The sequence below is a fragment of the Eleutherodactylus coqui genome, chromosome 5 (assembly GCF_035609145.1).
Source record: "Eleutherodactylus coqui strain aEleCoq1 chromosome 5, aEleCoq1.hap1, whole genome shotgun sequence".
In the NCBI taxonomy this organism is placed as follows: domain Eukaryota; kingdom Metazoa; phylum Chordata; class Amphibia; order Anura; family Eleutherodactylidae; genus Eleutherodactylus; species Eleutherodactylus coqui.
This window is the reverse complement of record NC_089841.1, coordinates 246,237,890-246,252,385: the sequence shown is the minus strand read 5'-3', so window position 1 is coordinate 246,252,385 and position 14,496 is coordinate 246,237,890. Positions and strand designations below refer to the sequence as shown.

At 47.2% G+C, this 14,496-nt stretch overlaps 1 protein-coding gene across 3 annotated transcripts in view; it reads right to left on the bottom strand.

Annotated features, from left to right (window-relative positions):
* Positions 1-14,496, bottom strand: part of SMC2 (structural maintenance of chromosomes 2) — a 46,051-nt gene that overhangs the window by 18,715 nt on the left and 12,840 nt on the right. For all 3 annotated transcript variants that reach the window (XM_066604421.1, XM_066604423.1, XM_066604422.1), the window contains 10 exons: positions 7,852-8,011; positions 7,642-7,759; positions 5,780-5,918; positions 5,536-5,655; positions 5,197-5,401; positions 4,434-4,569; positions 2,799-2,923; positions 1,724-1,917; positions 447-590; positions 163-357 (listed from right to left, as the gene is read on the bottom strand). In XM_066604421.1, the coding sequence (XP_066460518.1) occupies positions 163-357; positions 447-590; positions 1,724-1,917; positions 2,799-2,923; positions 4,434-4,569; positions 5,197-5,401; positions 5,536-5,655; positions 5,780-5,918; positions 7,642-7,759; positions 7,852-8,011 (1,536 nt within the window). The remainder of the gene's footprint in view (positions 1-162; positions 358-446; positions 591-1,723; positions 1,918-2,798; positions 2,924-4,433; positions 4,570-5,196; positions 5,402-5,535; positions 5,656-5,779; positions 5,919-7,641; positions 7,760-7,851; positions 8,012-14,496) is intronic.

Sequence of the window (14,496 nt, the reverse complement as noted above, 5' to 3'; positions counted from 1 at the left end):
TGTCAAATTTGGTCAAACTTTTCATAAATAACTATAAACATGCTTTTTCTACAAACAAAGCTTTTTTTTTTTTTTTTTAAAGATATGCAGTTTGGTATTAAAATAGTTAGCAAATTGGTTGCATTAAAGAGCACACCGTACATCGGCAGCCTAGCCTGTTACCCTGGCAGCAGCGTCAGCGCTGTCCTTTTTGTGCTTGCTGATGTTATGTTCCAGCTCCTTGATCTTGAGCTGCGTGTCGTTGTTGCTTTCCCTTATCTTGCCAGCTTCAGTTGCTTTGCTCTTGATTTCTTTGTCGTGACCCATGATGATCTCCTTTTGTTTGGCCAGTTCTTCTTGAGCCTTCTTCACTATTTCCTGGAGGAAGGAAAAGTATATTTTATACACAAACGAATCAGAGAACGTTTCACTGCGGTTTGTTTTATACATCAGTCAACAGATAATACCTTGTTTTTAGCCACTTCTTCCACCATCGTATCTACTTGTTCCTGGTAGCCCTTTAAGGCTTCATCCACAGCTTCAATCTGCTGCTGGTAAGTGACTTGCTCTCTTTTCAGTTCTTCAAGCTCCAAAACAAGAGCATCAACTTCCTAAAACATAAACAAAGTCATTAAACTTTTACCAGGAGAAGAAAGTTTTATCACAGCCCTAAAACATCCCAAACTGGATGTCCGGCAAATCAAATAAAAACATAAATAAATCACCCTCTCATTAAAGCAATATCAGTCAATTGCCACACATCAGCAAGTGTAGATGTCTATGTATTTGCCTTGCAACACACGCACACGCACACGCACGCAGAGCAATAGCCACTCTTACAAATCTATTACCTTGCAATTGCAGCCATCCCAACCCCAGAGGACAGGGCTAAAAGGACAGAGGTTCGTCAAAATGTAATAAAATCAGGTTTTTTTTAAACATCAGCAATCCAAACCAATCTTCTTGGAACTATCAGGCTCGGGATACATGGTGCATCCGGTTACATACGACCAAACTGCACCCACCCGCGGTAATCAGTGGCTGCATGATTTTCCTAGTAAATCATGTGACCACTGGCACTGTGGGTGGGTGCAGTTTGGCTGCATGTAGTTAGCTGTACTGTATATCGTCAGACTATCGGCCAGCTGTTTTCACAGTTGGCCAATATACGCTGTGATCTGATGCATCGGATTCCAATGCATCAGATCACATGACCGTATTCCCACAACGTAAGAGCGGCCGGCCAGCCAATATATGGGCCGGAATATGTTGGCCACTGCATGGGCCGACATGGGCTCATTACATACTAGGCCAATCATGAGTTATGTTGTGGGGTTGGGGGGGTGTGCATGTAATTGGTGCGTCATGGTCAATTATATTTGTATTGTGCTTCCTTTAAATAAATCAGAAGATCAGAAGAGTATTGGGTGCTGAGGGAGAGCATCCATCAGTTCAAATACATATATTCATGCATGAAGCTTCTCATTATAACCAATCTGGAGCAGATCAATGAAGCCTTCTGGAATAGGATTTATTCCCATAACAGCATATATGCGCCGGGGCCCATGCCGTGTGAATGGGCGCAAACATTAGATTTGTGCGCCCGTTCACGAGCTTTTACGGTCCAGATGGTAGCGTATATCGTCCGGCCGTGAAAACGGCATCCGGTATACGCTCATGGGAATGAAGCCTTAGCGTTAGGTTTTAAAGTTTCTTCTAAAGAAAATCAGAATGTGACACCAACTTGTTGCTTCTCTTTCATCTTCTTATTTGAAGCATCTGCTTTCTTCTTTGCTGCATCTAGTTTCTGCTGCGCTTCCTTCAATTCTCTCGCTCGTTCGGCTTCTGCATTTTTCATCTTGTGCTCAAGCACTTTATACTTTTCTTCTGCTTTTTTCTGGACCTCCTTGGTTTTCTTTAGAGTTTCTTCACATTCATCTATTAGGAAGAGGGACACATTTAAGTTACATTCTCCTACAAAATGAAGGCTAATCTAACATCAGGTTATTTCTGTGTTACTGCGCACCTTCGCTCCCCTGCTGATCTGACACTAGACATGGAGGGACGACTAGTGCACAATGGGCAGTATAATTGCTGGGGCAAGTGTTAACACCCAAGGAATCTCATGCACAAGGCCTCGGCAACTATACTGCCAAATGGGCACTAGCATCTCCTCTCCCGAAGGAGGATGGGGACTGACTGGACACTTGTGCGTCATTTGCAGATTGTGGAAATAGTCTTGGGTCTTAAAGGGTCTGTCCACTAATGGGGCATATGCACATCATGGAGGATAGCTCCAAGCTCAGGGCCCCCCACTTTACAAGCCAGGGCAACCAATGACAACCTTGTTTCCCACGGTCACCCTTTCATTTATAGCCACAATGTAGTGCTTTCTTTTGCCGAGAGAGTCAAGGCCTGAAACACCCCCTAGCTGATTGTCAGGGGTTCTCCAAATCCGAACCATCACTTGATTACCATGAAGGCTTCATTACAAAGGTAAGAGAAAAGCGAGTCTGGGGATAGGTTTCCTTCTCATCGGTGCCCCGTTCCTGTGCCTCGTCCATGCAAAGCTGGTGCATGCAAACTGCGTTACTTTTCTGATAGCTCTGAGATAAAAGAGTACATGCGCAAAACCTTCTGAAAGAAGTCCCGCTATGTGAGCGCGCCAACTTCGCAGGGACATAGCGTAGGCAGGGGGCACCCAGCGAGTATGAAACCGCTCCCCAGACTCCCCGCTGCCTCACCTTTGAGCCCAATAACGTAATCGATTAGGTTCCAAGGTGATGATGGGTTCCCTTTAAATTAAAACAGATTCTCACCAATAGTTTGTTTAAGTTGTTCCAGTTCTTCTTGCTGCTTGTGATAGGAGCTTTGCTGTAGTTTAGTTTGAAGGAGATCAGCTTCCTCAGACTTTATCTCCCATTGCTGTTTCACCTGTCGATACCTGTGTGAAAGGACAAATAGCGTAAACTGAACAAAGCTGATTCTATAAAGGCTATTCCCATTTATTCATCCCTCTGATTACAGAGGTCTCACATTCACCTCTATGAGCATTACAGAAACAGGGTAAAGGCTGCTTTGGCTCTTTCGTACTCCTGGCCAGCAGTGGCTGCGGCAGTGTGTCGGGATATGGGACCCCCCCCCCATTCTGGTGATATGTGATTATAGGGGTGGGACCTGCATCTATCAGATATTTATGGCATGTCCTATGGACCTATTTAGTGATTCCATGACTAGACGTTTTGCTTTGTGTTTATCAGCAATGCTAAGCAAAACAATCTATATTCAACATGAGAGGCATACATTGACTAACCAGAACATTGAATCAATGCCCAATATTGTAGGGTCCCCTCTTGTATTCCAAAACAGCACTATACTATTCTACTATAGCTATGATAAAAGCCTATTAGGCTCTGCCTGAGCCAGGGTCTATCAGGCTGAATAACATGGGAAACATGGAGGCCTTCGTCAGGGTTCTGGCCGTCAAGGGAACCCATCGGATACTTCGCAATCACCCTGTGGGGTGCTGATGGGTGACAGAAAAAGCCCCCCCCAATCTCCTGTCATCTGCTTACATGCTGCAATTTCTATTGATTGTGTCATGAAAGGGGTTAAACTAGCAGGTTCTGAGATTTCTCTGTTCTTGGAAGTTAGAGCAGGAACCTGGCTGTCAGTAATCTGTCAAGCCACTGCATTAAAAAGATGTATGTGCAGATTTAAAGTCCATTAGTGAGTATAGTAAAAAAGCATTTTGCCCGTCACTATGGGGTTAATAATGGTACAAATTCCAATGTGGTTGCAAATAATCAGCCTTTTGTTTTCTAATTAGGGGTAACCCACAGTTTTACTGAGACTAAGGCTGCCTGCAGACGAGCGGGTCGGATCCAGGGGCGAGAATTCTCGCCGCGGGACCCGACCTGAGCGCCTGCAGAGACGAGCGCGTACTCACCCGCGCCCGGCGGCCCTGGCTCTTTCATGTGCCGGCTGCCGGACAGCCGGCGCATGCGCAGACCGGAGCCAGCGGCCAGGTGAGTGACGTTTCTGTGCGTGGCTCTGCGAGTCCCGCACAAAAATAGGACATGCCGCGGTTTGTTTGCCGCGCGACATTTCGCGCGGCCGTCTGCATAGGAGTGCGTATTGTAATGCACTCCTATGTAGGCTTTCAGTGGCGGAAATCCCGCGGGAAATCTCGCCGCGGGATTTCCGCCCGTGTGCAGGCGGCCTAAAAGTCCTTATCCTAGACACAAACAGGAAAACTTTCTAGCACAAACAACTGCCCCAACTGGGACTGGTTCTCTTTCAGAAGAGCAAAGAAATAACAAATTTGCACAAACTGGTAAATTGTGCATTTTCTAGTCCCTTGTAGCCCCATCTGCACCACATCATTACGACATCTTGATGTATTTGTATATTGTAAAAGTCTGGTCTTCCCTTAGCAGAATGGCACACCACACCTTTCAGCCGTATTCTTTAAGGCAGCCAGCTCTTTTTCCACCGTCTGCAGTTCTGCCTCCTTTGCTTTCAGTTCCTCCTGAACATCTTTGATCTCCTGCACCTTGGATAACACAGATGGGGCCTGTGAACGGGCGCCTGGGGGCAAAAAGTTACAAATGTTTAATGCAGTATCAGATGTAGCATTAGGCCAGTTTCAGACGACTATATTGTAACAGGCCAATACTAGCTCATTAATACAAGTGTTACAGACAACATCGTTCTTCGATCTGTATTTGCCCTGTAGAAAATAATGTCAGTAAATGCAAACAGACAAAAACGGGTCATGCGCAATTTATGAAGTACGGCCATGTGAATAAACACAAATTTACATTAAAGGGAACCTGACACCTGCCTAACGGGGCATAAACTAACTTATGGTGCTGTGTGATTTTTTTTTTTTTTTTTTTACCCTTGTCCGCTCACTGGATCTTACCACTGTGCTTGGACTTCAGCGATGGGCATAGGAAGGGAGAGAGTAGAAAAATACATACATCACATGGCTCCCTGTCACCTACCCAACAGCACCATAAGTTAGTTTATGCCCCTTTAGGCAGGTTTCAGGTTCCCTTTAAGCGCCATATTACAGTCCACAAAACACAGACCAAATATGGTGTTAGAATAAGCTAGTCTGAGCCTGGCCTAAGTGAGAATTATTTTACATCACTTCTCAACAGAACTAATAATACAATGAGGCAGTTTTTTGTAAAGTATGTACAAAGTTACCTCCACTCAGTGTTCCTTGTGGATCAAAAGTATCGCCTCCAAGAGTCACAGTTTTGGTTAACACTCGCTTGTCAAAAGTCACTTTTTTAGCATTGTCCAGTGTGTCGCAAACCAATGTGGTACCAAACACATACTCCATAGCTTTTTGGAGCTCCGAGGCATATCCAACCAAGGAAAGTGCAAGATGTACATTGTCCGCTCCAACCTACTCAAAGGAGAAGGAAAAAAAAAGGCGTTTCATTTTTTTGCATTCCTCCAGAACAGATTTAACATAACCAAATGATGAGGCAGCAGATACGTAAAAGGACACTGAGGTTAAGAGCTAAACGAAATGCATACCAGAGTTTTGGCTACATTAATGGTATTCTCTCCTAGACGGCGTGCTGAGATTTTATTGAGGGGGATGATTGTGAATCTCTGCTTCAATTCTCCTTTTTCCAGCAATTTTTTACCTGTAACCTAAAGTGCACAGAAAGAATATATTAGTACAGAATATATTAGCACAGAATATATTAGCACAGAATATATTAGCACAGAAGGCCGTTCGATATTTTCCCGAATTCTTTCAGAAGTGGAAACTTACCTCTGTATCTACCACAACGTTGTACAGCCGACCGCCGGCCACCACTTCCAGGGCTGTGGCAGTAGAAACGTCTTTCACCGAGATCAGTGTAGCTACAAGCCCCTTCACACGATTCCTATCCCAACCCTTTTCTGGGTCCCTTATGAGATACAACATAGTACAGTACAACAGATCCTTCGCTTAAACAGTCTTTTAACATTAGCATTCTATTCCATACAATGCATCAAAGTTATACAATTTCTGGAGGAGGTAAATGTTATTTTCTATCGTAGTATGGGTTCAGTCTGCAAAGACTGCAGGAATAGGACTCAATGCAAACCAGCTAGTAGTAGGGTGCATATCAGTGGTGTATGATATGTGGTGAAAGACAGCATTTTGGATAAATTTTCCTTAAAGGGGGTTCGGTCAAAAATAATAATAATTCTGTGTACTTACCTATTCTTCCCCAGGCAGGCTTCTTACCAGATCTTCCCCTGGCTCCTCCAGTCACTCGGTCACCTCACCTCCAGCCGGCCTGATCCTCTTCTTACTGTTATGTAGTGTAGTGCCGGCATTCTCCTTCCTGCAAGTCAGTGTACCGGTCACTAGTGACGTAGCGTTCACTGCCTAGCGGGGAGTACAGATCCTTGGAAGCCTGCTTTAGTGCGCGGGGTCTCGCCGCTTTACATACTACATGAATAGCAGTGAGACCCCGTGCCTGCGCAGTACAGCAGGCTGCTGAGGATCGGCATTCCCTGCTAGGCAGTGTACGCTAGGTCACTAGTGACTGGGTACACTGACCTGCAGGAAGAAGAATGTCGGCAATGTACGCTTCGTCACAGGAAGAAGAGGATCCGACCGCCTTGCAGTGAGGTGACCTGGGGGACGATTGGAGGGGAGAAGATGCGGTAAATAGACTGCCTGAGGAGGAATAGGCAAGTATAGAATTTTTTTATTTTTTTTTTAAAATATCAGAACCCTTTAGTGTGTGCATTCACCTTTTTAGAACCAAAACTGATGAATTGCTAAAAAATGACGTGCATAACAATTCTCTAATATGCATATGTGGTTATAACGGATCTTAACGGTAATGAGCACTTGGACTACATTGCAGAGAAGCTGAACCAGTAAAATACTTATGTCGAGAGAATAAATTACTCACTGGTAAATTGGTTTTTCCGTTAACCTCCAAAATACAGTAAGCACAGGAGGATTTCATCATCTCCCAGGAAACATACAGAACAGGAGGTGCCTCCTCGCTGCCTCCACTACAAGCTATAGTTAATGACAAAGCACCTCAAGAAAGGCAGAAAAGAAATCTATAACCTCTTATGGACACGGCTTATTCCCCCCCCTTTCCCTTTTTTTTGGAAGTGGAGGAGAAACCAAACATTGAACAAAAAATAAAAATCTCACAACTCCTCTTTCTATCAACGTAGCGTCCGGCGACTTGACTTTTATGGTATGAATTGCGTTTTGTCAATGGAACTCTTTAACCCTTTCCAATCCAATTTGTATCCTCGTTTTCCTAGGGGTCTTACTCTTTTTCTTCTGTTATACAACAGCGCTATATGCTGGCTAAAGCCAGTACTGCATGAGGTGACACGTTGGATAGGCTCCGACAGCAGAGAGGCTGGCAATATACAGTAAGAGAACCCCGACGGGCGTCTTCCAACATCGGAGCTGTACAACCTTAAATCATAATGTCTTCAGAGGTCAGACAGTGGATTGGAAAGGATTAAATGTAGCATATAAAGTACTAATATATTTCTAAGGGGTGTGAAATACAAAATATTTGCTCAGTGAAGAGGAAGAAACCCTTCCATGCTGAAGCACACTTATTAAATGGTCTTCCTACTAATGGCGGCGGTGTTGTGGCATACCTGTACTCAAAGGCAAGGTTGGAAAAGCGAGCCCTCAGCGATTCATAGGTCTCCCTGAGGCGCCCGACGTTACGGGATATCTCCCTGCGCTTTTCCAAAAGCTGTTCCTCTTTTCCATCTAAAACAAAAGGATTTATATTAAAGAAACCTCTGCAAAAATTACACATTCATTCCAGCTATAAAGGTCCGTTTATGAAGCGGCTCTCAGACCTTCATAGTTGAGTTTCTTCATCTCCACTTCAAGTTTTTCCTTGCTTTTCTTCACAGCTTCAAAGGCCTCGTTGTCCTTCTTGTAGCCGCTGTCCATCTTCTTCACCTCAGCCTGCTTGGTTTTTAGCTCCTGCTGCGCATGCTTCAGTTTCATCTGAGCCTGGAATATAGAATTGGTTTTAGATATATTATCTTTATTCCAGAAGGGAAATGAGATTGACGAACCATGGACAACAAGGCCAGTCTGGCTCTATGAGGATCATTGGGACGCCCTTCATCTTGACCGGTTCCATAGGATTACTAGGGCGTCCACCACCAATACTTGCGGATCACAAGACCATGTAACAAAGAGCAGGAGCTGACCGTTGAGCCTGGATGCTATCAGATCTTCTGGCACGCCTCATTTGGCACAGATGGACACGGGTGCGCAGGACTAAAGAAAGTGGATGCATTGCTGGAAAAGAGCGAGTTTGCCCCTCAAAAGCTGGTCCTTCACCTGAACAATGTCGGGCAATAGGTTGAGCAAGGCAAGATGTCATAATGTGGTCAGATTGCACTTCGGGCATTTTGGGTAGATCATCAACCTTCCGATCGTGTCCAGTGCCATCTTGAGACTTTCTTCATTGCCCCTGAGGAACGGAGGCTTGTTGAGGTTGTCCAACATTTTACCCTCAAGGTACAGCGAATTGCCACAGAGGAACGAGCCAATAGCCTAGCCGCATCCAGGGAGGTCTTGCAATGGAACTTGCCTGCTCGGAAGAGCTAGCTCTGCTAACTTCTCCTGCGGGGCACCGGAGAGGAGGCCTTTATGTAGGTGTTTTGCCCACTCAGAAATAGTCCTACTAACCTACGAGGCAGCGAAAAAGGAGTGAAGGGCCAACCCGGTCACCCCAAAAGATAACATGCGAAGAATTTCAGTCATCTATCGTGCAAGTTCTTAAAAGAGGACGCATCTGCCAGGGAAAGGGTAGTGCGTTTGGATTGGCGAGACAATGGAGCATCACCAATGGTGAAGAGGACCACCGTTCCTCAGGGAACAGATACATAACTTACAAGTGCTTGGCCTTGAGAAAACATTTATCCAGGGCTGACCACAGCCTCCTCAAATTTCACATGAGTGGGTAATGTCTTATGCGAACGTCTAGGACGACGGAAGTAAGAGGATTTTGCAGTGGCATCTTGGTCTTGCACATCGCGCATTTCTTTAATTGCCTCTATGAGATGGTCTATCCTGATGGAGAATTTGGCAGATTGCTCCTCATCTAAGAATCTGATCTTTCGACCTCAGAGCAGGAGCTGTCCCGGAAGGGAAATTACAAATTCGGATGCTGCACTTGAGGGCGAGGCAGAGGAAGGTGGCAACTGGGTCTGACTCTGCGATCTTGAGGACCGCTGGCGTTTAGAGACCATACCGCGCACGTTCCAGTAGGAATGATTCCTCAGCATTGGACCCCTCAATCAGATTCTGGCTGTCAGCATCTCCACAATGGACCTAGAGGCCCATTCTATTACCTTGCAGAATGGCAGCATGCAGGTCCTCCTCCAACTAGGGCAGGGGGATGGGAAGGGACTGGAAGAAGGGCCCTTATATTTGCCTTCCCCTGGAAGGAAAGTGCTAGATGCTGTGGTATCAAAATCTAGCCTGATTCTTCGCCTTTTCTTGCCTCCTTTGGTGGGGGAGAGGAGCCCAGGGGTCTAAGCGAGAGGATCTTCGCTGGCAGGTGACAAAAGTTAGAGCTTCTCCGTGCCATCTTGCCTTCAGGAAGTAGAGAAGCAGCCAGGAAGTGCCAACCCCAGTGTTCCTCCGCAGTAGGGTACTACAGGAATTGTGTCACCCTGTGAACCCAAGGAGTCCAAGAAACTCCAGGATCTTGAGGACCTGCAGCAGGAAGGACTGCCTCCCATTGATACTAAGCTAAAACTGATTTAGCCAAGTGGCTACAGGAGTATAATAACTGCTAGGAAGATTCAATCTAATGTCTTGGAGCGAGCATTATAAAAATACCGTATATACTCGAGACAATAAGTTACACCAGAAAAAAACTGGGAAAACTTATTGACTCAAGTATAAGCTGAGCTATACTCGAGTATATACTAGGTAAAAAAAAAAAAAAAAAAAAAATAGATTATACCTACCCGATAATCGGGTTTCCAGGAGTCTCCACGACAGCAACAATTGAGATTGCCTCCTCCTGATAGGACAGGAACATACTGAGAGGTTAAAAGCTCCCCCCTTCCCTCAGTGGATTCTAACGAATTGCCGGGGTAGGAGCTTAAATTAAATTTTTATTTATTTATTATTTTTTGTTTGTTTGGTTTTTTTTTGGAAAATTATATTCTATAATTTCTTTTCTATCAATTTAGGGGGGGGGGGGGGGGGAAGGTACGAGTGCTGTCGTGGAGACTACTGGAAACCCGATTATCGGGTAGGTATAATCTATTTTTTCCCCAGTCGTCTCCACGACAGCACCAATTGAGACGTACCAGCTAAAGTTTCCCTAGGGTGGGATTGCTGCCGAGAGGACTTTGCGGCCGAAGGCCATGTCCTCGTCCTGCTGCACTTTTACCCTATAGTGTTTAATGAACGTGTGGGGCTTCTTCCAGACTGCGGCTTTGCATATCTGCTCGACCGAGGCTGAGCCATGTTCAGCCCATGAGGATTCTACTGCCCTTGTAGAATGGGCTTTAAGAGCTAAGGGGATTTCCTTCCCGAGGGCCTTATAGGACTCTATGATGGCCAGGCGGATCCACCTGGCTATGGAGTTTTTTGCCGCTTTGCTCCCTTTGTTTGGGCCGCTGAACTGGACGAACAGGTTGTCGTCCCGCCTCCAGTGGCTTGTCGCGTCTATGTAGCCTAGGACTGCTCTCCTAACGTCCAGGCAGCTTAGGGTTTTTTCTTCTTTGCTTTTAGGCTTACTGAAGGAGGGAATTATGTCTTGTGACCTATGAAAGTGTGATACTACTTTCGGCATGAAGGCAGGGTCCATTTTAAATACTAATTTGGAGTCCGAGATTTTCAGGAACGGGTGGCGAATGGACAAGGCCTGCAGCTCGCTAACCCGTCTTGCCGAGGTGATGGCTACTAAGAAAATGGTCTTGATCGTAAGCATTTTTATCGGTAATGCTTCGATTGGCTCAAATGGTTCCGTTGTCATGGCTTTTAGGGCCCAATTAAGGTTCCAGTCTGGGCAAACATTTATGGGCCTGGGTCGCAGTCTAGCTGCTGCTGTCAGGAAGCTGCTGACCCATCTGTTGTCTGCGAACTTTGTGTCACATATGGCGCTAAGGGCTGCGACCTGGACCTTCAGGGTGCTTGGAGAGAGGCCCATTTCTAGACCCTCCTGCAAGAACTCTAAGATCAAAGGGATATCCGGGATAGAATCCCCGGAACCCCTTTCCTGTCTCCATGAGGAAAACCTTTTGGTAGATAAGGTGGGTCGTCTTTTTCCTGCTGGACATTAGTGTTTCGACCACTCTCTCTGAGAACCCCTTCCCTCTTAGTGAGGATTCCTCAAGAGCCATGCTGTTAAGTGGAGCCTGTCTATGCCCGGGTGGTTCAGTGGCCCCTGTGATAGCAGATCTGTCCAGGTCGGAAAGGTGACTGGGTCCTGGACGCTCAGTGTTGTCAGGAGACCAAACCAACTTCTCTTGGGCCAGAAGGGGGTCACCAGGATGAGCGTGCATACCTGGGTTCTGAAATGTTGCAAGACTCTGGGAATCAGCGGTATAGGAGGAAAGGCGTACGCCAGCCCCTCTCCCCAGTCCTGGCCTAGGGCATCTATTGCTGTGGGACGATCTCCTGGCCGGAGGGAGAAGAAGTTGCTTACTTTGGCGTTCTCCCTGGTTGCGAATAGGTCTAATTGTGGGGTCCCCCACCAGTTGGTCAGGATTCTGAATGCTTCCTGGGAGAGAGACCACTCTCCTGGGTCTAACTGCCTCCTGCTGAGAAAATCCGCTTTTTGATTTAGTCTCCCCTTCAAATGTGTTGCTGTGATCGAAAGGATCCGGCCCTCTGCCCAGCGGGGAAAATTTTTTTTTTTGCGCGATGTTTTGCAGGGCGGGAGACCTTGTGCCCCCCTGGTGTCGAATATGGGCGACCGCGGTGGTATTGTCCGACAATATCTTTATGTGCTGGTTCTGTAGCGAGTTTCCTAAGGCCTCATGTCCACGGGGAAAATCAGGCCCGCTCCGGATTCTCCATGGAGTATCTGCAGCGGGTCCCTCCTGCCCCGCGGACATGAGCGCTGAAAATAAGAATAAATGAGAATAAACTCACCTCCCATCCGCTCCGTTTCTTCTCTTCGCTGCGGCGTCATCTTCTCTGCGTCGCGGCCGGATCTTCTTTCTTCGGCTCGGCGGATGTGCATGATGACGTCGGTGACGTGCCCCGCGCATGCGCCGGGCCGAAGCAAAATGATTCGGCCGCGACTGAGAGAAGATGGCGCCGCGGAGAAGAGAAGAACCGGAGCGTGTGAGTAAAATCAGATTTTAGGTCTCCCGCGGATCCGGACGGCTTCCATAGGCTTCAATAGAAGCCCGCGGGAGCCGTCCCCGCGGGAGACCCGCATGAAAATGGAGCATGGTCCGGATTTTTTCATGCTCCATTTTTTTTAAAATTCCTTTTATTGACGATCCACGGGTATTTATCTACCCGCGGGTGGTCAATGCATCCCTATGGGGTGCGGATCCGCGGGCAGGAGAAGAGTTAAAATCCGCTGCGGGTTTTAATTCTTATTTTGCCTGTGGACATGAGCCCTTACTGCTGTAGGACCTGCCATACGGCCTGTAGCTCTCTGTAATTGGAGGATTGTTCTTTTATCCTTTAGGACCATGGGCCCTGAAGGAACTGGTCCCCCACATGCGCTCCCCATCCTCAAGCGCTTGCGTCCGTTGTGATGTGCGTGGCTGGGTTTTGTAGCCAATGAACCCCTCTCCGCAGGTTCGCTGGGGATGTCCACCAACGCAGGGATGTTTTTACTGTGTTTGGGATGTACATTCTTGCCCCTAGAGGACTGTTTTTTGTCCCACGTGGATAGGACTGAGGCTTACAGAGCTCTGGTGTGAGCCTGGGCCCATGCTACTCCTGGAATGCATGACGTTAGGCTTCCCAGGAGAGACATGGCTTCCCGAATTGTGCATGATTGTCTCCGTAGGAAGATTTTGACCAGCCGTCGGATTTTTTGTATTTTTTCCTCGGGCAGGCAGGAGCATTGAGCGCTATGCCCAGAAACGGTTTTTCCTTGCCGGGGTTTAAGCTGGATTTTTCCCAGTTTATGACCCATCCTAGGGACTGGAGAAGTTCTAGCACTATCTCCAGGTATTTTGTTAGGAGCTCCCTGGACTCTGCTATTATCAAAATATCGTCCAGGTAGGGTATTAGGATCGACTTTTTTCTCAGGTAGGCGGCTACCTCTGTCATAATTTTGGTGAAAATCCTGGGTGCTGAGGAAATCCCGAAAGGCAGGCATCTGAATTGGTGGTGCTCTATTCCTTTGCACATATCCACTGCGAACCTTAGGTATCTTTGGGACCCCTCGTGGATCGGTACGTGGAAATAAGCGTCTTTTAGATGGATGGATGCCATGTAGGCCCCTCTGGGAATCAACTTTATTGCTGAGGAGATGGACTCCATTTTGAATTTCCTGTATCTGACGCAGGCGTTTAGAGGCTTCAGATTCACTATCATCCGCTGTTTCCCGCAGGGTTTTCTTACTAGGAAGAGCCTGGAATAATGGCCCTGGGTTTCCTCGTTTCGAGGTACGAGGGATATTGCGTTTAGATGTTGCAGCTCCCGAACGCTTTGCCTTAGTAGGTGTAACTGTCGCCCTGAACCTCCCGTGGTATCGAATTTCCTTCTGAGGAGGGACACCAGTTCTATCCGGTATCCCTGCTGCAAGATCTTTGGGATCCATGGGCCTTCGCAAATCGCGGCCCATTGATCCGCAAAGCTCCCCAGCCTTGCCCCTCCGGGGATGGCGTCAGGGTCTCTGCTTTTTGGCTCCCCCTGGTGGGGATTAAAGAAGATATTCCTTCCTCTGCCCCCCTTAGGGTAACTCCAACGTCCCGTCTTGCCCTTGCCTCGGTAGGTCTCGGGCTGTTGAACTGGGGCATGGAAGAAGGTCTTCCCTCTCTGTGGCTTTTCTTCCGGGAACCCCCTCTTTCTGTCGGCCACCTTCTCCAGGATCTTGTCCAAGTCCGGTCCGAACAGAAACTGGCCGTAGAACGGGAGGGCGCATAGCTTATTTTTAGAGGCTAGCTCGCCTGACCACGACTTCAGCCATAACACCCGTCTGGCTGAGTTAGACCGGGCTGTAGCTTTCGCCGAGAGCTTGACTGTTTCGGCTGCTGCATCTGCTAGGAAATTTGTTGCCATCTGCAGAACAGGGAGCGAGTTTAGGATCTGTTCCCTTGGCGTTTTATTAGTTAAATGTAGCTCCAGCTGTTCTAGCCATACTCCCAGAGTCCGCGCCACGCAAGTGGCTGCGTTACCTGGCCTGAGTATGTTTGCCGCTGCCTCCCACGTTTTTTTTTTTTTTTTTTAGGAGGCCTTCAGCTTTGTGATCCATGGGATCTTTAATTGTGCAGCGTCCTCGAAGAGCAGGGTCGTCCCCTCCCAACTTGCGCAAACTTCCTCCTCGAATGGGT